Source organism: Leucopleurus acutus (genome assembly GCF_964270905.1).
Source record: "Leucopleurus acutus genome assembly, chromosome: 13".
NCBI lineage: Eukaryota > Metazoa > Chordata > Mammalia > Artiodactyla > Delphinidae > Leucopleurus > Leucopleurus acutus.
In genome coordinates, this window is record NC_139155.1 from 8,021,845 (window position 1) to 8,046,974 (window position 25,130).

The 25,130-nt window shown below is 35.7% G+C and overlaps 1 protein-coding gene across 1 annotated transcript in view; it reads left to right on the forward strand.

The window, feature by feature from the left end:
* RTTN (rotatin) overlaps nt 1-25,130 on the forward strand; it is a gene marked incomplete at its 5' end in the record, with an annotated part of 137,755 nt that overhangs the window by 13,476 nt on the left and 99,149 nt on the right. Inside the window, 6 exons of the mRNA XM_082852680.1 lie at nt 494-675; nt 2,925-3,040; nt 14,437-14,607; nt 20,184-20,396; nt 21,597-21,709; nt 23,117-23,243. Of these exons, the coding sequence (XP_082708806.1) occupies nt 494-675; nt 2,925-3,040; nt 14,437-14,607; nt 20,184-20,396; nt 21,597-21,709; nt 23,117-23,243 (922 nt within the window). The remainder of the gene's footprint in view (nt 1-493; nt 676-2,924; nt 3,041-14,436; nt 14,608-20,183; nt 20,397-21,596; nt 21,710-23,116; nt 23,244-25,130) is intronic.

Consider the following 25,130-nt stretch of genomic DNA (forward strand, 5'->3'; position numbering starts at 1 on the left):
AAGTAATCCATTTCTCATCATGTTTTTCTGGCATTTTCTAGCATTCTTCAGTTGCTAACATTGGCTTACTTAGAACATTTGGTGAAAATCACAGAAAATCTAGGAAACCGTACGAACTATTTAGTTTTGCCTTTGTAAGTTACGGAAGAACTTTGCTGTGAATCTGTTTGCTTTCCTTTAGAAATGGATGGGTTATCAGTGTTCATGTTGATTGCTGCTATAGGAATGTTGACACGTTTGGAGAACATCAGTTTGAAAAGCAACATATAAAAAAAGCATTATTGGTTTCACTTACAATTTTGAGCCATCTTTATGGAATTTAACCTCATAAATTTGTCAAGGTTTCTGTAAATCTGACCAGAATTGTTTCATGGAGCAATATAATTGTGCACGGTATGAGTCTCCTAATATTCCAGGCAGCAGCTCTGCAGTAAATCTGCTTGTGGGCTGTTTCCATACTCAAGGTTTATTATTATCCTTGTCTACTTTACAGTGGAAGTAGTAGTCACGCTCATGTCAACTCAAGGGTCTCCATCCCTTCCCCTTTGGACATGGTGCACCTGGACCTGCCAGAGCTGGAGGCTGAAGACACGCTAGAGCTGCAGTTCCAGCAGTTGAGCCTGCCCCAGCTCTGCGTCTCCATCCTGGAGTGTGCCGTTCCTCTCTTAAGAACAGGTCGGTTGTGCTTGAAGTCAGTAGTTCCTTTTGTATACTTTGTGTTTGTTTTGTCTATTTTCTAGGACTCTAATTTTTCTCGTTTCTGCTTTCTATCTGTCTTAGGACCTTTAAAATCTGGATTTACTTATCTTTTGGGGTACAAATTCCTAAGAACTTAGTAAGGTCTTTATTATCCCTTAATTAAACGTGGATGCCATGGAGCGCTTTTCAGATAGAGTATCCCCTTCCATTGCTGGCCTTTTATTGCACAGACTTCCATTTGTGTGTGACTATTTTAAAGGTAAGCACTGAAAAAACAATGCAACTGGAGTAAGTTAGAGAAGATGGATTGGCATGAATAGACCAGAATAAAAAACTCTTTGGCTTTTGCTCTTTAGAAATTTTTTGAGTTGCTTTCAGTTGTTCACTCCTCCTACTCGGTTTTTACTTGAGCTATGAAACATGTTAAAAACCGTAACAGACCCAACACTGGATTTGTACCTTTGCAGTAATTTCTTTTTCTTAAAAAACAAAACAAAACTCAGAAAACCCAAACGTTCTGGAGTTACATTTTCTCTCAAATGTGCTGGGTAAGTTTGCAAAGATGTACTGCAGTGTACACTGGGATGTTGTTGTGATTTTAGTGGAGAGTGATAAGAAGGATAACAATGTGGCCAGTGTCCAACAGAGCCTAGTAATCAAACAAGTTACCACACATTGAGTACCTGCTGTGCTCGGCTGCCGGATGTGGTCTTGTGCACATTATTTTATGCACTCCTCACACCAACCCATTTTCTACATCCCTTAGTGGTAATTACTGCTTTTCTCCCTGTTTTACAATGAGGAAGCTGAGGTTTAGAGTGCTTTAGAAACTTATCCAAAGTCAAACAGTGAAGAACAGAGGCTTGAACTACGGTTCTGAGACCAAAGTCCATGCATTTTGCAAGGTGAAGAAAGGTTTGGAATAAATAATGATTTTTATTCTCTAAATATATACATTTTAAGTAGTTGATAAACTTGTCAAAATACAAGATAAACAGGTTTTGCTTTTTTTCATTTATACTGGCTGAGTAAAAAATCTGTCCCATGCTGATGGTTCTTTAAGTCCTATGACTATTCTTTGCCTGCTTGGAAGTGATAGGGAAGAAGGCCGGAGGTAGGTGTATATTTGGGAACATGAACAATTTTTTTTTATTCTGAAGAAAACTCTATACCTTAACTTCTCACTGACTGAAGAACTCTGCTTCCAGGAGTGAGGAATACATATTAATTCATGTACTAATAATGTGACATGAAGGAAGATCTGAACTTTGGCATCATCAAGTGTATATGTTTGTCTGCATGGTGTACTGAGGAGAACAGTTTTAGATTTAATGATTTTGCATTTAACCTTTTCTTAATTTGCTGTAAAAAGTCAGATTGATAATTATAGAGCTGTATCATGGTACATAAAATTTTCTAAATGTTCTCTTGCCCTTTTGTGGGAAATTATTGCATAATTTGCATTTGTTCAGTGTCGTAAGAGATTTCTAAGAGAATTTGCTCCAGCTGTTCTCATGAAACAATTAATCTAGACCCTTATGATCTGGTAGTTTGTTTTATTCATTAGAAATTGACCTTTGGTATGTGGGACAGGAAAGTCTTGATTGAACATTCACCTTACTTAGAATTATGGGTGGTGGAATTCCTTTGTTATTCTATCTCTGTGGAGAAGGGAGATTGCTCAGGTGGGTGTGACTCTGACAGCACAGTTTCCTCCGAATGTTTTTAGAGTTTAAGGTGAGTGTAGGTTTCCCAGGCAACTCCTGTGTAGTCCTGTGTAGGAAACTACTAATTCATGACAAGGCTTAAACCTTCTAGTCCTAAGTGGGAAATTTATTAGACTGCATCTTCTCAACTAAACCTGTGCTTTGTCACCTATTACATGTAACATGGATGGTCTCTGAATCTGAAAAGTTATTTTAATCTATCTCACAGTGCTTTTAGTTAGATTATTGTTATACTCTTCCTGAGTATCTTTCCCACTTAAAAGCACATTTGATTTTTTGTAGTTAAATAGTGTTATGATTGAAACAGAAGTCTAATGGTGATTGTATATTGTGACTTCCCTATTCGTCTCTTTTAAACAATTCTAAAAACATCAAAAAATAAAAAGAGAAATAGGAACTTGGGGGCATTAGCTAACCAGAGGATTGAGCAATATGATGTTCAGCTTTATTTGAATTAACTTTAGTTTTCTTCTCTCTCTCTCCTATTTGTATTCCTAGGTAGTAGACAGATGATAATAAGAGTTCTGGAATTGCTTGCAGAGGATATGGTACTTATTGGTGAAGCGATTTCAGCAGATATCTGGGATGACAGCAGTCTTTTTGCTATAGATATGGTGAGAATCAAGGTTTTCCTTGGGATGTGGGTAATAATATTAGTATTTTATTTTATCTTGGTCCTTTTAAGCTGGTTTCATTGTCTCATTAGTCTTTGAAAACTTCCTTTGTTTTAGACACAATAGATCCCAGGCTTATTTTGTGCATAGTCTGGAATAGGCCATTTCTCCAGAGATTCTGGTTACTTTTAATGCGGGAAATGTATATCAAGACCAAAAACAGGCCATTAGGGCTGCTTGTAGTTACAGTGATATCATTCTTTCCCTTCAGTAATAGAACCTAGGAAATCTGTATTTAAAAAAAACTCATGAATTCAGACTCTGCTACTTCTGAACTTCAACTTGTATTTCTTTGCTTGGACTTTATTGTCCTTCATAGATTCTTAGCAACATCAACATAATTGCTTATTAGTTTTAACCTTCAGCATAAAGTAAGTAATTTCACAGTAGCAGTATTAGTATCACTGTGGTCAATAACTAATAAAGTTCAGGATTTTCTTGTAGTTCTTTTTGACTTAGACTAAATCTCACTAAGTATATAAAGTCAAAATTCTGTGCCTTAAAGTCACTCAAAAGAATTATTTTACCAATTCAGTATACAGTTAGATTTTTGTTTCAATTTGTTTTCATTTTTGGGAATTGTTTTCTCTTCATAAAATTGTAACTCAGGGGTGTCTCCCTGCCATCCTGTTTTCTAGTTTATTTTTTACATTTTTATTTTAGTTTTTGCAAATGTAAGAAAATAAGTACGTAGATTCTTTTTCCCCTTCTCACATCTTACATAAAAGGTGGTATATCATATACAGTTTCATACCTTGTTTTTACAACGTAAGAGTAAATCCTGTATAGTAATTAGATTTATTGTTGTGACCATTATGTATAGAAATATTGAGTCACTATGTTGTGTAAGTCAGTTATTCTTCAAAAACAAGCAAAGAAACGAACTCAGAGAAAAAAAGATCAGATTTGTGATTAACAGAGGTGGGAAGTAGGGAGAGGGGGAATTGAATGAAGGTGATCAAAGGTACAGATTTTCAGTTTTAAGATGAATAAGTACTAGGATGTAATGCACAACTGCTGTGTGTTATGTATGAAAGTTGCTAAGAGAGTGAATCCTGAGGGTCTCATCACAAGGAAAGGAAACTGTTTTTCTATCTCTCTAATTTTGTTTCTATATGAGATGATGGATGTTCACCAAACTTAACGTGGTCATCATTTCATGATGTATGTAAGTCAAATCATTAAGCTCTGCACTTTAAACTTATACAGTGCTATATGTCAACTATATCTCAATAAAACTGGAAGAGAAAATAATGGATCCTGGATAGATGGATGGATGTAAACGTAGGCATGGAGATTATTCCGTGTTCATATGTGAAGATCTTCATTCTTTTTTACAGGCTGCGACTGCTTCACTGTGTATTTATTCACTCAATAAACATATTGATAGACATAATTGCTAACAAAAATGTGAAATGAGTAATGTGCATTTTTTAAAATTAATTAATTTATTTTTGGCTGCGTTGGGTTTTTGTTGCCGTGCACGGGCTTTCTCTAGTTGTGGTGATCGGGGGCTACTCTTCGTTGCATTGTGTGGGCTTCTCATTGCAGTGGCTTCTCTTGTTGCCGAGCACGGGCTCTATGGTGTGCAGGCTTCAGTAGTTGTGGCACGTGGGCTTCAGTAGTTGTGGTTCGCGGGCTCTAGAGTGCAGGCTCAGTAGTTGTGGCGCACGGGCTTAGTTGCTCCGCGGCATGTGGGATCTTCCCGGACCAGGGCTTGAACCCGTGTCCCCTGCATTGGCAGGCGGATTCTTAACCCCTGTGCCACCAGGGAAGCCCTCTCCCAATTTTTTTTATCTACACAAATTTTTTGAAAAGAAACACAACTGAAACATTTTACAGTAGGTGTAATATATTGTTTCAAGTCCTACAATTTATTTATAAAATAGGGATAATAGTTCTTATCTTAGTTTTTCGTTCGTCCTTAAGGTTATCACATTATTCTGTAGTACTTTTAGAAGGTTTTCACATATTGAAGGTTTTCAACAAGTGAGTTTTCCTTGAGAAGTGTGAAGAATGTTTTATCAGTTGCTTCTTAAAATAGCTCAAGTTTCTTGGCCAGAACATTTATCTGTAAAAGTTAGTCATTCATTTTTAACTTTTGGCTGCTGATCTTTTATGATTCAATGAATTATTTTTACTTTAAAGGTTAAATCTGTTGTGCAAGTGCCAATTGGTATGTTAGAAATGTTAAATAGTACTGCTGGAAATTATATTTGACTTACTTATTTAAAAGAATAAATGCTTCCTAGGAAAAATCTCATCCCTTTGGGCTATATATTAATAGAAGCAGACAATTAAGTAGAATTCCTTAATGTCCCTACTTTTGTGAGGTTTACACAGAAGGCAGAAGCATATTTTTATCGTGTCGTTAAAGGAACGAAGTAATAAATGTTGACCAATTCAGTAATTAAATGCATGTAGATATGTAATCAATTCTCTAGATCTTTCCAAATAGTGCTAATAGCATTCATGTCTGGAATTCCATAACTCAGTTTATGTAAGCATAGTCAAAGAAATTTTTTCTCCATAAATTGAATATTTTTATTTCAGTCAAAATAAATAAAAGAAAAAATATTTTCACTGAAATTATATTTTGTTAAAATAAAAAATTTTTTTGGTAAGCACTTGTAAAAGTTAGTAGTTACCTGAAGTATGTCATCCTTTTTTTGCCTACCTGTGAAATTAAGTTTGTTTTTTCCTTATTCACATGGTAAGTTAGGTTCACGGGAGTAAGGCTCTTTTCCTCATGCCAGATAACCCCAGACTCTTGGGGCTGTTTTCTGTTCGTTTTTTGCCTTTCTTCTTTCTGTCACTGCTGTCACTCAGTGTCACGAAAAGCAGTGTTTTCTCCTTCTTTATGACTCATTCCTTCTAAATTCCCATCTGACCTGCTGTGAGCTGGTAACTTAGATTTCCAGGCATGTTGGAAGAATTGCTGGTTGAAGTTCAAGTGAAGTGGAGAGGATTATGAAAGTTTCTAGAGAGAAGGGCTTGGTATCCATTAAGGGCTCAAGAAGGGGAATTGAACCAGATTGTGAATTTATAATTGGCTGAGTGGAATCTCTAATTAGCATATGCTTTTCCTGCTACTGCCGCCAGTCCAGAGACAGGTGTTTTAGTTCACCAAACGTTCTTTGATTGCTCATTATATGCTAGTGATAAACGGAATACTTCCTGCCGTATCAGTAAACAAAGGATGTCACAGTCATCAGTGATTGCAGCCACCTCCGACGGTGAGCTGGTGAGCCGTGAGGAAACTCAGGAAGGAAAAGAATACCTGCCATCTAGCAGCCGTCAGACTGCAATGATTTCAGTGAGCTCAGACTCTTGCATCTTCCCGTGCACAGAGAAGTGCTAAATTCCTTAACTTGAGATATCTGGTTTTCTTTAATTAACAGTAATCTTTTGACATTCAGACTCCCTGCCCTTTGTTACAAAACTCCCATGTATCCTGGCTCCCCACCTCGCCTCCATGGAGCAGTTCTCTCAGGGTTACTTGAGATGCGGCCTCCTGGCCTTGAAGTCCTAAAAATTCCTGCTGAATAAAACATAACTCTCAGCTTTTAGGTTGTGAATAATTTTTTAGTCGACCCTGGGCCCTGGGGGTGCAAGATGAATAAGCAGCAATTCTTTTCACTCTTGTGGGAGTTAGATAAAAAATTGACTGTATTCCCCATGCTGTACATTTCATCCCCATGACTCATTTATTTTGAAATTTGCAGTTTGTACCTCTTAATCTCTCTCACCTATTTCACTCATTCCACCCCCTCTTCCCCTCTGGCAGCTACCTGTTCGTTCTCTGTGTCTATGAGTCTGTTTCTGTTTTGAAGTTTGTTCATTTGTTTTTTAGATTCCAAATATAAGTGAAATCATATGTTTTTTGTCTTTATCTGCCTTATTTCACTTAGCATAATACTTTCTGGGTCGGTCCATCTGTGTTGTCACAACTGGCCATATTTCATTCTTTTTTATGGCTGATTAATATTCCATTGTATGTATATGTGTGTATGTGTTTGTGTACATATGTGCCACATCTTCTTTATCCATTCGTCTGTCGATGGTCACTTAGGTTGTTTCCATATCTTGGCTGTTGTAAATAGAGCTGCTCTAAACGTTGGGGGGCACGTCTCTTTGAGTTGGTGTTTTCATTTTTTTTGGATATAAACCCAGGAGTGGAATTGTTGGATTATACAGTAATTCTTGTTTTAGTTTTTTGAGGAATCTCCATGCTTTTTTCTATGGCGGCTGCATCGATTTACATTCCCACCAACAGTGTGCAGGGGATCCCTTTTCTCCACATCCTTGTCAACATTTGTATTAGTGGTCTTTTTGTTGATGGCCATTCTGATAGGTGTGAGGTGATATCTCACTGTTGTTCTGATTTGCATTTCTCTGACTAGTAATGTTGAGTATCTTCTCATGTGCCAAGGGTGCTTTGAAAACACTCCCAGCCGAGAATCTCAGGGAGGGCTTTGTGTAAATCGTGGCTGAGCTGAGTTTAAATTATGAATACGATTTGGCTAAGAAAGTAAAGGTACGGCTTTTTGTCTGGCGGAGGGGAAGAGAATGATGGGGAGGAATGAATAGTGCTGATTGGTGGTCAAGGCTAGGGCTATTGGGAGGAGTGCAAGCAACCAGAGCATAAAACGTGAGGTGGATGTGGTGGGAGAGAGGCTGGAGGGTTCAGGTGGGGTCTGCTCACAGAAGGCTTTTGACGTGCTGCTGAGTAGTTTGGCTGTCATTCTGCAGGCAGGATGAGCTTGCTCTTAAACATAGAAGTGCCTGGTGAGACTTGCATGCAGAACAGTAATTGGCTGCCTTGTAGAAGGGGAGTGGGGAGTGTGAGGCTGGGAGCATATGGGGGAGAGTCACTTATTTCAGATGCTTTACAGAATCCAAAACCTGTTTTATATTGTGCAGATAGTGGAGATATTGTGTTTGCACTATAAATTCTGTTTTATTGGGAATATTTAGAATATTTTGTTCATCTGATATTTTAAGTCTGTAATTTTGTAAAAGCTTTGACTATCCTCTGAAAACTGGCTTTTTTTTTTTTCTGCATCAACTACTTTACAGCTGTTTAAATATCTTTAGCCCAGCAAATTAAAACTGTGGACCAGATAGTATTGTTTTAAAATCCTTTCTTTTCTTAAAACATTAAAAACAAAACACTGGGCTTCCCTGGTGGCGCAGTGGTTGAGAGTCCACCTGCTGATCGAGATGCAGGTTTGTGCCCCGGTCCGGGAAGATCCCACATGCCGTGGAGCGGCTGGGCCCGTGAGCCATGGCTGCTGAGCCTGCGCATCCGGAGCCTGTGCTCCGCAACGGGAGAGGCCACAACAGTGAGAGGCCCGCGTACTGCAAAAACAAAACAAAACAAAAAAAACACTTTTTTTTTTTTTTTTTTTGGCTTGGAAGAAGTGTTGGAAATAGTAAAAGCTGCAAGACTGATTCTTATAATATTTAATACTTCCTTTTTATACTATTTTGAGAAGTATGTCAATTCATCATTAGAATTAGCAAGGTTATTTGAAACAATTTCACAAGTAAATAGATTTTTACAAAAAGCCTTGCAATACTGAGGTCTTAAATGTGTTCATTGATTTAAATTGTAAATTGTCAAAGTTAGTCTTGAATAACAGAGATATGTTGTTTGTAGATGTAAAAAAGTATTTTAATGGAGAAGCACTGGGTGAAAAATTGCCTGTCCATGTAATAAGACTGTCACTGTGTTTCTAATTTGTTTTCTCTAGACCAGTGGTTATTAATATAAGTGCTATTAAAATTTTCTATTTTAATTTTGTAAGGGTGGCCCTACGTTTGGTTGAAATTTTTAACTTTTAGTTTTATTTCCGTGGACTCAAAGAACATAGTCTTAAATATACATTGACCATTTTTTGCGATTAAGTAAATGGCTAGTTTTTGTCAGTGTTCCTTGGAAACTCGAGGAGTTGTAGTCTTTGAAATGTTCAAAGTTTATATCTGTTTAATTTATTAATTAAGGTAAAAAAGACTGAGTTAAAACCTTTAAATCCAACTTCAGGTTTTGCTTCATATTTATGTTATTCAGACCACAATGACTCATTCATGTTGGATCTTTACTCTCTGTTATGCACTTCATCAATAGAAAATTACCTGATTTATCTAATTTTTTTTGTTCTGAATTATTCATTATTTATAGTTCATACATTTTTGTTCATATTTCACTACACTAGTTTTTTTTTGAATTTTTGAATTTTATTTTCTGTATTTTTTTATACAGCAGGTCCTTATTAGTCATCAGTTTTATACACATCAGTGTATACATGTCAATCCCAATCTCCCAGTTCATCCCACCACCACCCCCACCCCGCCACTTCCCCCCCTTGGTGTCCATACGTTTGTTCTCTACATCTGTGTCTCTATTTCTGCCCTGCAAACTGGTTCATCTGTACCATTTTTCTAGGTTCCACATATATGTGCTAACATACGATATTTGTTTTTCTCTTTCTGACTTACTTCACTCTGTATGACAGTCTCTAGATCCATCCACGTCTCTACAAATGACCCAATTTCGTTCCTTTTTATGGCTGAGTAATATTCCATTGTATATATGTACCACATCTTCTTTATGCATTCGTCTGTCGATGGGCATTCAGGTTGCTTCCATGTCCTGGCTATTGTAAATAGTGCTGCAGTGCACATTGGGGTACATGACTCTTTTTGAATTCTGGTTTTCTCAGGGTATATGCCCAGTAGTGCGATTGCTGGGTCGTATGGTAGTTCTAATTTTAGTTTTTTAAGGAACCTCCATACTGTTCTCCATAGTGGCTGTATCAATTTACTTTCCCACCAACAGTGCAAGAGGGTTCCCTTTTCTCCACATCCTCTCCAGCATTTATTGTTTGTAGATTTTTTGATGATGTCCATTCTCACTGGTGTGAGGTGTTACCTCATTGTAGTTTTGATTTGCATTTCCCTAATAATTAGTGACGTTGAGCATCCTTTCATGTGTTTCTTGGCAATCTGTGTATCTTCTCTGGAGAAATGTCTGTTTAGGTCTTCTGCCCATTTTTGGATTGGGTTGTTTGTTTGTTTTATATTGAGCTACTTGAGCTGTTTATATATTTTGGAGATTAATCCTTTGTTGATTCGTTTGCAAATATTTTCTCCCATTCTGAGGGTTGTCTTTTCGTCTTGTTCATAGTTTTCTTTGCTTTGCAAAAGCTTTTAAGTTTCATTAGGTCCTGTTTGTTTATTTTTGTTTTTATTTCCATTACTCTAGGAGGTGGGTCAAAAAGGATCTTGCTGTGATTTATGTCAGTGTTCTTCCTATGTTTTCCTCTAAGACTTTTCTAGTGTCCAGCCTTACATTTAGGTCTTTAATCCTTTTGAGTTTATTTTTGTGTATGGTGTTAAGGAGTGTTCTAATTTCATTCTTTTACATGTAGCTGTCCAGTTTTCCCAGCACCACTTCTTGAAGAGACTGTCTTTTCTCTATTTTGTATCCTTGCCTCCTTTGTCATAGATTAGTTGACCATAGGTGCATGGGTTTATCTCTGGGCTTTCTATCCTGTACCATTTATCTATATTTCTGTTTTTGTGCCAGTACCCTATTTTCTTGATTACTGTAGCTTTGTAGTATAGTCTGAAGTCAGAGAGTCTGATTCCTCCAGCTCCGTTTTTCTTTCTCAAGATTGCTTTGGCTATTCGGGATCTTTTGTGTTTCCATACAAATTGTGAAATTTTTTGTTCTAGTTCTGTGAAAAATGCCATTGGTAGTTTGATAGGGATTGCACTGAATTTGTAGATTGCTTTTGGTAGTATAGTCATTTTCACAGTGTTGATTCTTCCAATCCAAGAACGTGGTATATCTCTCCATCTGTGTTGTCTTTGGTTTCTTTCATCAGTGTCTTATAGTTCTCTGAGTACAGTCTTTTACCTCCTTAGATAGGTTTATTCCTAGGTGTTTTATTCTTTTTTTTGCAGTGGTGAATGGGATTGTTTTCTTAATTTAGCTTTCACATTTTTCATCATTAGTATAGGAATGCAAGAGATTTCTGTGCATTAATTTTGTATCCTGCAACTTTACCAAATTCGTTGATTAGCTCTAGTAGTTTTCTGGTAGCATCTTTAGGATTCTCTATGTATAGTATCATGTAATCTGCAAACAGTGACAGTTTTACTTCTTTTTTTCCAATTTGTATTCCTTTTATTTATTTTTCTTCTCTGATTGCTGTGGCTAGGACTTCCAAAACTATGTTGAATAATAGTGGTGAGAGTGGACATCCTTGTCTTATTCCTGATCTTCGAAGAAATGCTTTCAGTTTTTCACCATTGAGGATGATGTCTGCTGTGGGTTTGTTGTATATGTTCTTTATTTTGTTGAGGTAGGTTCCCTCCATGCCCCCTTTCTGGAGAGTTTTCATCATAAATGGGTGTTGATTTTGTCAGAAGTTTTTTCTACATCTATTGAGATGATCATATGGTTTTTATTCTTCAGTTTGTTAATATGGTATATCACATTGATTGATTTGCATATATTGAAGAATCCTTGCATCCCTGGGATAAATCCCACTTGATCATGGTGTATGATCCTTTTAATGTGTTGTTGGATTCTGTTTGCTAGTATTTTGTTGAGGATTTTTGCATCTATGTTCATCAGTGCTATTGGTCTGTAACTTTCTTTTTTTGTAGTATCTTTGTCTGGTTTGGGTATCAGGGTGATGGTGGCCTCATAGAAAGAGTTTGGGAGTGTTCCTTATTATGCAATTTTTTGTAAGAGTTTGAGAAGGATGGGTGTTAGCTCTTCTCTAAATGTTTGATAGAATTCACCTGTGAAGCCATCTGGTCCTGGACTTTTTGTTTGTTGGAAGATTTTTAATCACAGTTTCGATTTCATTACTTATGATTGGTCTGTTCATATTTTCTATTTCTTCCTGTTTAGTCTTGGAAGATTATTACCTTTCTAAGAATTTGTCCATTTCTTCCAGGTTGTCCATTTTATTGCGATAGAGGTGCTTGTAGTAGTCTCTTAGGATGCTTTGTATTTTTGCGGTGTCTGTTGTAATGTCTCCTTTTTCATTTCTAATATTATTGATTTGAGTCCTCTCCCTCTTTTTCTTGATGAGTCTGGCTAAAGGTTTATCAATTTTGTTTATCTTCTCAATGAACCAGCTTTTAGTTTTATTGATCTTTGCTATTGTTTTCTTTGTTTCTATTTCATTTATTTCTGCTCTGATCTTTATGATTTCTTTCCTTCTACTAACTTTGGGTTTTGTTTGTACTTCTTTCTCTAGTTCCTTTAGGTGTAAGGTTAGATTGTTTATTTGAGATTTTTCTCACTACACTAATATTTAACCTTTTATGTACAAAGATAATGTCTTTTTTGTATGTGTAGATTATTTTTGATTTTTACTTCAGTATGAAATCATATTTCACTTACAGGGAAATTTAACCTTTTTTAATACAGTTATTATACTTGGTCTTCATGCAGAAGTTTTGCTATCTCTTTTGTTTCCTTTTTTTTTTTTTACTCTATAGATTATTTTCTCTTCCTTTTACTTCTGTAGTGATTTGGAAAGTATCATAGTTTTAATCTTATTTGTGTTTATCTTTAAATTTTTCAAATGATCCATGTAAGTAACAAAAAAATGTTTACTCCTTTATATAATTTTTAAAATTTTGTAAAATATACATAACATAAAATTTACCATTTAACTCTTTTTGAGTGTATAATTCAGTAGCATTAGGCACATTCACATTGTTGTACAATTGTCACCATTATCTGTCTCCAAAACTTTTTCATCATCACAGAGTGAAACTCCACACCCACTAAACAATAACTCCCCACTCTCCTCTTCCCCTAGTCCCTGATAACCACTATTCTACCTTCTTTCTTTATGAATTTGTATATTTTAGGTGCCTCATATAAGAGGAATCATACAGTACTTGTCTTTTTGTATCTGGCTTATTTTACTTTACATAATGTTTTCAAGAGTCATCTTGTTGTAGCATGTGTCAAAATGTCATTCCCTTTTAATGCTGAATATTTCATTGTATGTATACCATCTACTGCATATTGTTTATCCATTCATATGTTGATAGACACATTTCTACCTTTTGGCTGTTGTGAATAATGTTGCTGTGAACATTGATGTACAAGTAAGTGTTTGAAATCCCTGCTTTCGATTCTTTTGGCCATATACTCAGAAGTGACATTGCTGGATCATATGGTAATTCTATGTTTAATGTTTTGAGGAACTGCCATACTATTTCCACAGTGACTGAACCTTTTACGTTTCCACCAGCAATGCACAGGTGCTCCAGTTTCTCCACATCCTCGTCAACATTTGTTATTTCCTATTATTTTTGATAATGTCCATCCTAATGGTTGTGAAGTGTATCTATTGTGGCTTTGATACTTTATGTAACTTTTATAGGCCCCATGTCTTTTAGTTTTATTTTGTGTTTATTTATCCTTGAATTAAAAAATTTCTGACATACATTATATTTTTGTCTTTAGTTTACAGGTAATTTCTCATTTTAATTTTCATAAATTTTCCGTGGAAAGTTGAGAGTGAGAACCCCAGTGCTTTTTTTGTTCTACGTTTTTTCTGATACTGTCCTTTCAGCAGCTAGTTTATAGGGTTATGTCAACATATCTAGGATATATTTTAGTCTATGTTGTTATGACTTGCCAGTTAGTCTACTCTATTTTAGTTTTCATGTTTTATGCATACCTTTCAATTTAAAAGATATAACTTCTATTTAAGTAGTAAGGTATCTAGAAATTTATGATGGTGGAACATTTGCTCTGAAACAACCTTATTACCTGAAGAGAGATTATACAATTTAATATTTCATTGTTTTTTAATTATTTGACTTCCCCTGTTTCATTTCTTTAGTAACTTTGGGATCACTTTGAGGGCAGGGATCATGTCTCTTGAACTAATGCATTTTCCCCCATATACCTGCCACTGTGTTCAGCATACACTAAGTCCAATAAATATTGGATGAGAGATTTACATGCAGTGTTCAAAGTTGGAACAATTAAGTACTAGAAACTAGGAGGAACTAATGGATCATTAAGTTTTTGTATTTTGTTTATTTTTATTTATTATTAGTTAGAATTCATATTAAATACTTAAAAATTGTTAGCTTTTTAAAAAATTTAGGTATACTTATCATTCTTTCCTATCGTTAAAAGTATCTCGGCATGTATTGGTTATTCTTATAGGGAGGAATACATTTATATTATTTAATGATAACATTTTATATTGTTCTCCATGATATTTCTATATTGGCCCCTAAAATTGATTGTTTTCTTCTGTTTTGTGTTTAAATGTTTGCAGAAGAAGAAACTGCTTATGGTGTTGGGGTCCCTTGGAGACAGCATGTGCTACCATAAAAGCAACATCAGTTTGGAACAACCAGAGGCGGTGCTGGTGCACCACAGGATGGCCTTTGTCAGCATTTCGCTGTTTGCAGTCCGACTGCTGCAGACACTTCTCCCTGTTGAAAAGGTAAGGCAGGTAGTGTGGCTTTGTTGTAGTTTACTGGGTGTTACAATCACTGTCCTGTTGTAAATTCCTTCTGATCATTTCATGGTGTACAAAGATTATATTGGAAATGCAGAAATTGAGAAATGGCTAACGTTTTTTATTAGTTTTGACAAATAAATTGATAGAAAAAAATACTAATTTTTTAAGATAACTTTTAAAAACTGTGGTGTAATATGTTGAGAAAGGTGCACAGTTCAGTGCATTTTTACTAAGTGAATATATCTGTGTTTAGAAAGTGACCACCCCCCAAAACATGAAGTAGAACATGACCAGCCTTTCAAGGCCGCTTCCCGTTGCTTAACCTCTCCTCTCCCCACCCCTGCAAGCTAAACTCCTTTCTGACTTCTGTCACCATAGAGGGGTTTTTCTGTTTTTGAACTTTATATAAATAGATGTATAAAGTATGTAATTGCTCAAGATTGTTTTTTTTTGAGATTCATTTTTGTTGTTGCTTGTAGCAGTTGTTTGTTAATTTTTATTGCAAAATACTATTCCATTATGTGACTGTATGTTAAAGGTGATTTTAATAGGTGTAAATATTTCTTTTAAATCATCTTATTGACTGTACTTTAAAGTGGAGGTTATATCTCTGAATTTGAATGTTGGTGGTAAAAATATCTCAAATGACTCATATGCAAGTGTTGTGAACTTATTGCAAAAAGAAAGGTGTAGCATCGTGCTTAACTGAAGGTATGGGAAAAATTACTGCAGCTAAAGAACCATTTCCTGTGCCTTTTGTTGTCCTTTGTTATAGCCACTTGCCCTTTTGCTCTGTAGAATTCTGCAGAGCATGTAGTCTAAACTCCATTTTTTTTTTTTTTTTGCGGTACGCGGGTCTCTCACTGTTGTGGCCTCTCCTGTTGTGGAGCACAGGCTCCAGACATGCAGGCTCAGCGGCCATGGCTCACGGGCCCAGCCGCTCTGCGGTATGTGGGATCTTCCCAGACCGGGGCACGAACCCACGTCCCCTGCATCGGCAGGCGGACTCTCAACCACTGCACCACCAGGGAAGCCCTAAACTCCAGTTTTTAATAACACATATGCAATATATGCAAAATAGTATCAGGTCATCTGGAAAAATAAGAATAGAACATTAAATTTTAAATATAGTATTTTCCTTTAGGGAAAATAACATTTCTGTTAATTTTAATTTTTAACTTTTTTATTAATTGTTATGTTTCTGAATAACACTCTGTGTTAAAGAGTGATAATTTTCCAAGGCATAAACATTATAAATTGAAAAATTTCAGTCATATAAGACTGGTATATAGGTGTCTCAGCTTTACATGATAATGTTATATAACTGAAAAATTAATAGTGCTACAATAACTTGTTACTAAGTATTACAAATGATCAATCTATGTATAGGTTGAGGTATTTTTGGAAAAGTTACTTGTCAGTTGTACCGTAGAGCTTATTTATTGCTTTTTTGATTATAGAGTTCTTTTCATCTATATGCTTATTTGAGCAGGAATCAAAATAGAAGTCAATAATTTATTTTATTTGACTTACTTTAGTGTTAGGATAATGTAAAGCCAACTCGCCATGTCTTTTTTTAAGGTAGCTATTTTTTGTTTTTGAAGGCAAATCAGTGTCTGTCATTTTGGGGAGCTCTTTTAAATATGTAGCTTGGAACTTCATTAGAACAGTAAGTGGGGTCATTGAAGAGATTGTAATTAAGGTATCAGCTTATAGATGGTTATAACTGCTTTGATTGATTAACTAAGAACTTTAAAATGAGATCTAAACAAACATGCTCTTCCTTTGCTGTTAACTTTCTCCTTCAGTTTATATAAATACAAGGCTATGCTGCCCTCTGCCTGTTGCTAGCCCACCAAAAATTGAAGTGGAATTTGGACTCTGAAACTTTCTACCTTAAAAGTGGCTTTTAAATGTTTGAGTTGCCACTTACCAAATATGTAATTTTGAAGTTGGAAAATGATATAGTATGAATCTATGTAGAGATTTCCTGAATTTGAATGTTTTGACAAAATGCCCTGAAGACCTTTTCTGAAATTGATAATTGCTGATTTTAAATGAATTTGGAGAATACCCATGTATAGGTTAAAATGATGCATTGGTAAATGTTATTACCAATGTTATAAATTAAAATTAAAAGTGTTCTGGTTGGGTAAATCAAATTGGTAAGACAAATGAAGTTAACTTCATATGGGGGAACCATCTGGGAACTAAGAGCTAAAAATACTGGCCCTGTGCCAGAAACAAGATCCCAGAGCATCCTAGGAACCCCTGTGACCCTTTCTCAGCCAAGCAGACTGAAGGTAAGGAAGAATTTGTACCACAAGATTTTGACTTTTTTAGTGAGGTATCTAAAATCTAATAATTGGGTGTAGCTGATTGATTCAGAGCAGCATTTCTCAAAGTGTCATGTGCACCCAGGTCACCCAGAGATCTTGTTAATCCGATCTTGCATGTTCTGGTCTGTAAGGTCTGGATAGGGCCTAAGAATCCCTACTTCTGACAGGCCATGCCAGGATAACGCCCTGGCTGCTCTGAGTGGCAGGTTTAGAGAAAACAGTATTATACTCCTCCTCCTCCAGCACGCACGCGATGACGATGTTGACTCTTTTCTATCTAATACTGGTCATGGCTTTTCACTGAAACGTCATCACTTTTAGTCCCAACTGACACGTGACTGATGTTTATATATGTAGGACCACCGTCTTCAGTCTGGGGTGTAAACTGTGATGGGTCCATTGGCCATGCAAGGATTAAACGTATGACCTTACCTTGGTGCTTTGAGTTGCTGAGAGGAGTTTCAGATGTAGGTATGCAGAGTGAAAATGTCAGAATTCCTTAATGATGGGGTGAAAAGAGGAAAGAAAGGAAATTAGTACTTATTGAATGTGATATGCTAGACATCTGCCCAGTGCTTATTTAATCCTCACCTCAGCTATTCTTATTTTTCTGCCTAGAGTCAGAGAAAGCGCCTTTAAACTAAAACACAGTGCCTTTGGAGTTAGACCCACTAGGATTTACTATCTTAGTGCAGAGCCCCACTCACTGAGTCTCCTTTGCTAATTCCTCTCTATCTTCCTAACCTCTTAAAGGGGTGGAACCCCAGGACTGGCCCTGGCCCTCATGAGATATCATCGCATTTTGGTCTTTAAGTGCCATCTATTTGCGGACACCTCCCAAACTTATATTTTCAGACAACACGTGTCACCTGAACCACAAACTCATAAGTATATATCCAATATCCTTTTTGACATCTTCTCGTGACAGCTGATATCTCCGACTGAACATGCCCCAAGCCATACTTCCCTGCACAGATGTGTTCTTCCTCTAGTCTTCCTGAGCTCAGTAAATGGCACCTTCATTCCAGTTGATTGTTGATCAGGAAAAACCTTAGAGTCATCCTTGATTCCTGGCTTTCACACACACTTAGATCCAATCCCTGAGCAAAATGTGTTATTTCTCCTTTGAACGTCTATCCAGAACCTGAACACTTCTCACCACTCCCACTGCTCTACCTGAGTTTAAGCCACCATCCCGTCTCGCCTGGATTATTGCAGTAACCTCCTCCTTGGTCTCTCAGCTTCCACCCTTGCTCTTTTCCATCTGTTCTCTCCAGACTCATCCTGAGGCTTGCTCGAAACCTTCCAATGCTCCTTCTGAGGACAAGTCCTTATAATGACCCAAGGCCTTACCTGATCTGGCACCACTGCCCCCTGACTCCATCCCTCAGCACTAGCTCCAGTGGCCTCCTTGCTGTCAAATATACACTGTGTCCGAGTCTCTGTACTTGCTGTTCCCTCTTCTGTGAGTGCTTTTCCCTCAGATAGCCACTCCTCCAGTTCTCTGCTTAGATGTTACCTTATCAGAGAGGCCTTCCTCTGCTTCCACCTCCTGTAACTTCTCTATTCTTCTCCATCTTTCCTATCCCCTGTTTTTAAAATTTTCTTAGCACTCCTAGCCACACTGGACAAGTATGGTTTACTCTATGCTTTCTCCACTGGAGTGTTAACTTCGTGAGGGCAGAGGTTCTGTTTTATTTCCTGCTGTGTCCCTAGGATCTGGAATGGTGCCTGGCATACGGTAGGGGCCCAGTGAGTATTTGCTGAGTGAGCAAATAATTGGTGACTAGGTAATTTAGTTTCTCGCTCTCTTTTCCCCACTAGGAGAGTTCTTTACAGAAAAAGAGAAATTTCTCTCGACTTTATAATAGCTGCTGTCTTAATAGTTGTTTTTTTTTTTCATGCTTAGTAACCTAAAATTTTGATTCCTTTAGCTTTTGATATTCATTTGGCAACTGTATTTCATTTAAAAGCATTGTTTAGGGCTTCCCTGGTGGCACAGTGGTTAAGAATCCGCCTGCCAATGAAGGGGACACGGGTTCAAGCCCTGGTCTGGGAGGATCCCACATGCCGGGGAGCAGCTAAGTCCATGTGCCACAACTACTGAGCCCACCTGCCACAACTACTGAAACCCATGTGCCTAGAGCCCATGCTTTGCAACAAGATAAGCCACCACAATGAGAAGCCTGTGCACCGCAACGAAGAGTAGCTCCTGCTCGATGCAACTAAAGAAAGCCCACGTGCAGCAAAGAAAACCTAATGCAGCCAAAAATAAATTAATTAATTAAAAAAAAATAAAGAACTGTAATTATAAAAATAAAAAAGCATTGTTTAGCAGATTTAGTTCTTAGACTTTCAGGCAGTTAATGATTATCCTTAAAATAGGTTATCCATGAAAAAATTATGACCAAACCTACTTTAATAAAGGCAGCATTTCAGCCGTAGTAGTAAACCCTGCCAAATGGTTTTCTCTGAACATTGAATTTTCAGGCCTTTTCATTTTCTTAATTGATGCATAAAATCCTATTACAAAGCTAGAATCATTAAAAGAAACAAAACCCAGCAAAGGGTTTTTTTAGTCTTAAATCAATTGATTTAAGTTATAAAACATACACTATTTCATTTGGGCTCCTTGATTTTATACTAATTAAAGGTCAGTCTTTTGTGAGTGTTCTAGAACTATTTTAAATATGTTGAATTTCTCCTTTCCCCTCTAAAACACAAACAAAACCAAATAAAAATTAATTTCTGTTCGAATTAGTCTATAGCTGTACTTGATTTAGTGATATTCAATTCAATATGTAGTTAATAAGCCTTGGACTATATCCTCAGGGGTTTATTGCATTTTTCTGGAGATTTGTGTGCACCTGCACGAAAAACTTAGAGAAAAAGGCCTGGTACCTTCAGTTCAGTAGCAGAGGCATAAACGAGGTGTGGGCCCAGAGGGAGAGCAGTTCTGGGTGTTGATGTGGGGAAGAGGAGGTATCCTGAATCCCAGGCTTTGGGAAGGAGTTGAAATTTGGACTTGGGATATTTTGGGCAGAGAAAAATTGCAGTGAACCTAGGTGTAGATAAATGTTGTGTTGGAGAATAGAATTTTCTTTGGAAAAGCAATAGACTTCGTGATAGAGAATTACTAAAAAAGTTCAACTATGTTAATATTATAGTTTACTATATTTATCTAAAAATGGTTAATTTTTTTTTTTTTAATTTATCAAGGCAAGCCACTTTTTACCAGAGCCTATGTCAGCAGCATTATTTCTAGTTTCTTTGGACATGCCTCTTTCTTTGGAATATCCAAATATTCATGAAGCTGTTGTGGCCTATTTGGAGCAGCTGAATTCTGAAAACTACAGTATTTATAAACGAACTGCAGAGGCTGTTTATTCACTTGAGTGTACCTGTAACTTCCTGTCTGATGTTGGGAAGGAGGTAAAAAGTTTTGTTAATATCTCTTTAAAATTCCTTTGATAAAATATTTAGAAAATTTAACCTATAGTTTTCAAATTGATCGACATTTAACAATTGAATTCTTAGGGGTGTGATCCATTATTACTGAATGGCCCAATTATAAGATTAAAGTAAGGGTATGATTTATATAAAAGTAAAATGAAGATTTAGATCAATGAATGGTATATATTCATGAGACCAGTAGTTTAAAAAAATAATTATTATCAATATCTTTATTAGTGAGTTCCTCTTTGAAGTGGCTTACTGTGGGTGAACAGAGTGACAATTGATGTAAACAATTATAAGGGCCATTTTAGTGCTTATTTGTAGACACATTTTTTCCCTTTATAGACCTTTATTTATTCACAGAAAGAGCCTGATTTTTTATTAAATAAAGCCATGAACTAGATTGTAAGGTAGTAGGATGACTTTCAATACCATGTTATAGCAATAATTATGTATTTGTTATTTATCCCTTTTAGGATATTATTTAGTATGTTATCAATTAAAGGGTTAATGAGTCTTAAAATAGACATTGACTACAATAGTTGTTTACTGTTTGAAAATACCAAAATGGGTCCTGAAGATCTTGAAAAATTAGGAGCAAAATTTTATTCCATTTGGCCCCTACAGTGGAGTTTTTTGAACTTCATATTTTAAATTTTCCTTATTTATCCACTATTGTTTATTTTTATTTTCTTTTCCCCACATCTTTATGCCACTGTATCTTGTCTCCTCCATGATAGAATTTTGAACTGCCTTTTATTTGAATTATTTCTGTGGCATTCTGCATGGTCAGTTAATCACACAGGTATTGATCATCCCTATTTTCCCTAGAACCAATCAGGATGTTAGAAGTGGGAGGTGGATCTTAAAATACATGAGTCCTGCCTTGAGCTGCAGTTAGTAGGGGGATAAGGCCACAATTGAGCAGTCAAAGAACCATGCCACTCAGAGGTAAATAATATAAAGTCTTAAGCGGCGTTGAGTTAGGCATTTTCCCCACATTTTTCCTGCTAGGCTGACGTTTTTGGTTTGCTTGTTGAGCAGGTTGACTTAAGCAAATGTGAACAGTCTCAGGGCCTCTGGATGATCTAATTTCTTGAAGCTGCTTTGTTAGCTGTTGAGAATTTTATTGTACATGACCTTGACATTTACTGTTCCATTCTCTTCTTTTTTTAGGGAGAGAAGAATCTCTTAGAATTAGTGGAGCTGGCAGACCAAGCCTTACATAGCTTTTCCTATCATCAGCATTTCCCCCTAATAAAGGAAATCATCTGTATTTGTTCAAAGATGTAATATTTTCTTTCTTAATATGATTATATTATTATAGGTTGTGTGTGTGTGTAAGTTTAGGAGCAATGAAAATGAAACTTGTCTTAAATCTGTTATTTTTTAGTTTAAACTGCTTTTATATGTTTTGACCTTTAAACTGTATATATATAGTAGCATTAAGACAGTTAACTTGTTTTATTCAAGAGTAAGCTTTAAAAATGTCAGGCCTATAATCAACATGAATTATCCTTGGATTTTTATACATTTGTTTTGGTGTCTTTCCAAACAAGTATTCAAGCACATTTGTTTATTTATCTTTAACATTTTAATTAATAACTTGAATTGAGGATTTTTTAAATGTAAATTTCATTATTCCTACCTTTTATATGGATTTTTGAAAAGCATCATGCATTGGTTAATTTATTTGGGGGACATTGGGACAGATTTTTCTTTAAAACTTAGTATTTTCATTGCTTTTGGAAAGAGTAAATTCCATGGTGATAAATATCCATTAAATATGGGATTTATTTTTCTTTCTGTCTGTCTATCTGTCAGTCATCTCACATAATTACCTTTTTTTTGTCGTGAGAACATTGAAGATCTACTCTCTTAACACATATCAAGTATACAGTACAGCATTATCAACCACAGTCACCAGAACTACCTATCCTGCATAACTGAAACTTTGTACCCTTTGACCAACATCTCTGCATTTCCTCCAGCCCCTGGCAACCACCAATTCTACTCTCTGCTTCTAAGAGTTTTAGGTTCCACATATAAGTCAGATCATGCAGTATTTGTTTTTCTGTACCCTGGCTTATGCCACTTAGCATATCCTTCAGCTTCATCCATATTGTCACAAATGATAAGATTTCCTTCTTTTTTAAGGCTGAATAATATTCCATTATATATATATTATATATACATATATAATATATATATACACACACACACATACACATACATACCACATTTTTAAAAATCCATTCATCTATCAACTGACACATTGTTTTCATGTATTGGCTATTGTGAATAATTCTGGAATGAATATGGGAGTACATATATCTGTTTGAGGTACTGATTTTATTTTCTTTGGTTACATACCTAAAAGTGGAATTGCTGGGTCATATGGTAAATCTGTTTTTATTTTTTTGAGGAACCTCCATACTGTTTTCCATAATGGTTGTACCATTTTACATTCTAAATATAGGTTTCTAAAGACATTTTGTTGTTTTGTATTCTTTAAGAGAGAGTATTCCCTGCCTTGAAACAAGTAAATGCTTGAGTAAATATTAATTCTGGGTTAGTTAAACAAGATCTCAGTTGTAGGAACTGGAGTAGGAAGAAACCCCTTTCTCTGTGCTTTTTAGTCTCATGTTTAGTCCCTTACTTGCCTTAGATGTCTTGTATGTTTACTTTTTTACCAGCTGGAAATCTGCACAGGCCAGTCCATTATTACAAGGAGAAAGTCAGAAGGTGTTTCTACGTATGTTGTCTCACCCTTTGCCACAAGTGAAAGTTAAAACTTACCACTGTTGTCTGGAAATTGTTAAGGTAGGTTTTTTTGTTTTTGATTTTTTTGGGGAGCATTAACAGTGGATTTTCTGATTATAACTCAAAATTAAATTACTTGACCTTTTGGATATGATATAAGAGTTATTACCATAAAAATAGATGGTAGTTATTAGTCAACTCTAAGAAATTTATACTATTGAATTCCCTTAGTAAGTCTAGCAACTGAATTGCCTTATTAGCAGTTTTAATAAGAATTACATTTATGTTGTATTATTTAATGATGGAAAAATTGTAAGGAAAAGTTGACTTCTATCAAGTATTCAAAGGTGATTTCTATGCTCAGGAAAAGTTTTAGCTTATTATGGCTTAAATTTTATAGTTTCGGATCTGTTTTCTTAGTAATATTCTTCTTTTCTTTCTTTTGAAACAAATATTTCCTGCTTTTTAAATTATAAAATATTTCAGCATGGAATAGTACATAAATATTGACTATTTCAATATTGAAAAGAACACTGTACATAGGACAGTATAGAAAAATATATATATTCCTGTGTACTCTTGAAAGTGTCCTCTTGTATTCAGTACTCTTATAAGTACTATCTAGATATAATGTTTACATTTTGCCATTTTTTACTTATGATCCTTTTTTTCAGAGAAATAAAAATATTAGTTATAACTGAAGCTTCTTTCTTTTCTCTTCCACTTTTTTATGCCACCAAGATAACCACTCTTACAAAGTTTTTGTTTATCCTTCCCATGCATGTATTTTATATATGCATATCTCTATAAATCATATATATTACTGTGTTTGTCTCTTTAAAAAAGTATATAATTTCATACCGTACACATGTTTTTGCTGCCTGTTCTTTTCCTTTAATAGTAAGGTTTAAGATCTACCTAGTGGGTTCATCTTAACTGCTGTTTACTTTGAATATACTTTCTTCTATTTATTGATAAGTATTTAGGTTCAGTCTACTTTTTACTGAGCTATGTTTTTCAGTATTTTCAATGACAGTCTGTAACTGATAGTGCATGTGTTTGAAAATGTCTTGATTTCACCTTACTCTTGAATGATAGATTAGCTGGAATTGTAGAATTCTGTAGAATTCTGTAGAGTTCTAGATTGACTGCCATTTTTCCTTAGCACTTCGCCAGTACTGCTTTGCTCTTGGTAGGCTTTTATCATTGTCGAGAAGGCTGCTGTCAGTTAAATTATAATTTCTTTGTAGTTTTTTTCTTCTAGTTGCTTTTAAGGTCTTTTCCTTAGCTCTGGAGTTCTGCAGTTTCATTACAATGTAACTTTGTGTACACTTTTTTTTTTAACGTATCTCTTTTAGCATGCTTCAGTTTGAAAACTCATGTCTGCCTTCACTTCTGGATAATTCTCAGTCATTATTGTTTCCCTTAGCCTTGCTGTTCTCTCCAAGTGGAACTCTCATTAGATCATGTTAGATCTTCTTATTTTACCCTTTGTGTCATTTAAGCCCTCTTTTATATTTGATCTTTCTTTGTTTTGTTTGGATAGAATTGCTCAGTACTGTCATTCAGTACACTAATTCTTTGCTCAACGATGTCTAATTTGCTTTTTAAAAATTGTGGTAAAATGCACATAACGTAAAATTTACCATTTTAACCATTTTTAAGGTTTTGGTGGCATTAAGTGCATTCACATTGTGCAATCATCAACATTATCCATCTCTAGAACTTTTTCATCTTCCTAAATTGAAACTCTGTACCCATTAAAAAATAACTCTCTATTACCCTCCAACCCCCTGCCCCAGATCCTGACAACCACTATTCTACTTTCTGAATTTGACTGTTCTAGGTACCTCATACTTGTGGAATCATATAATTGTCTTTTTTGTGTCTGGTTTATATCACTTAGCATCCATGTTTAGTATATATCAGAGTTGCATTCCTTTTTAA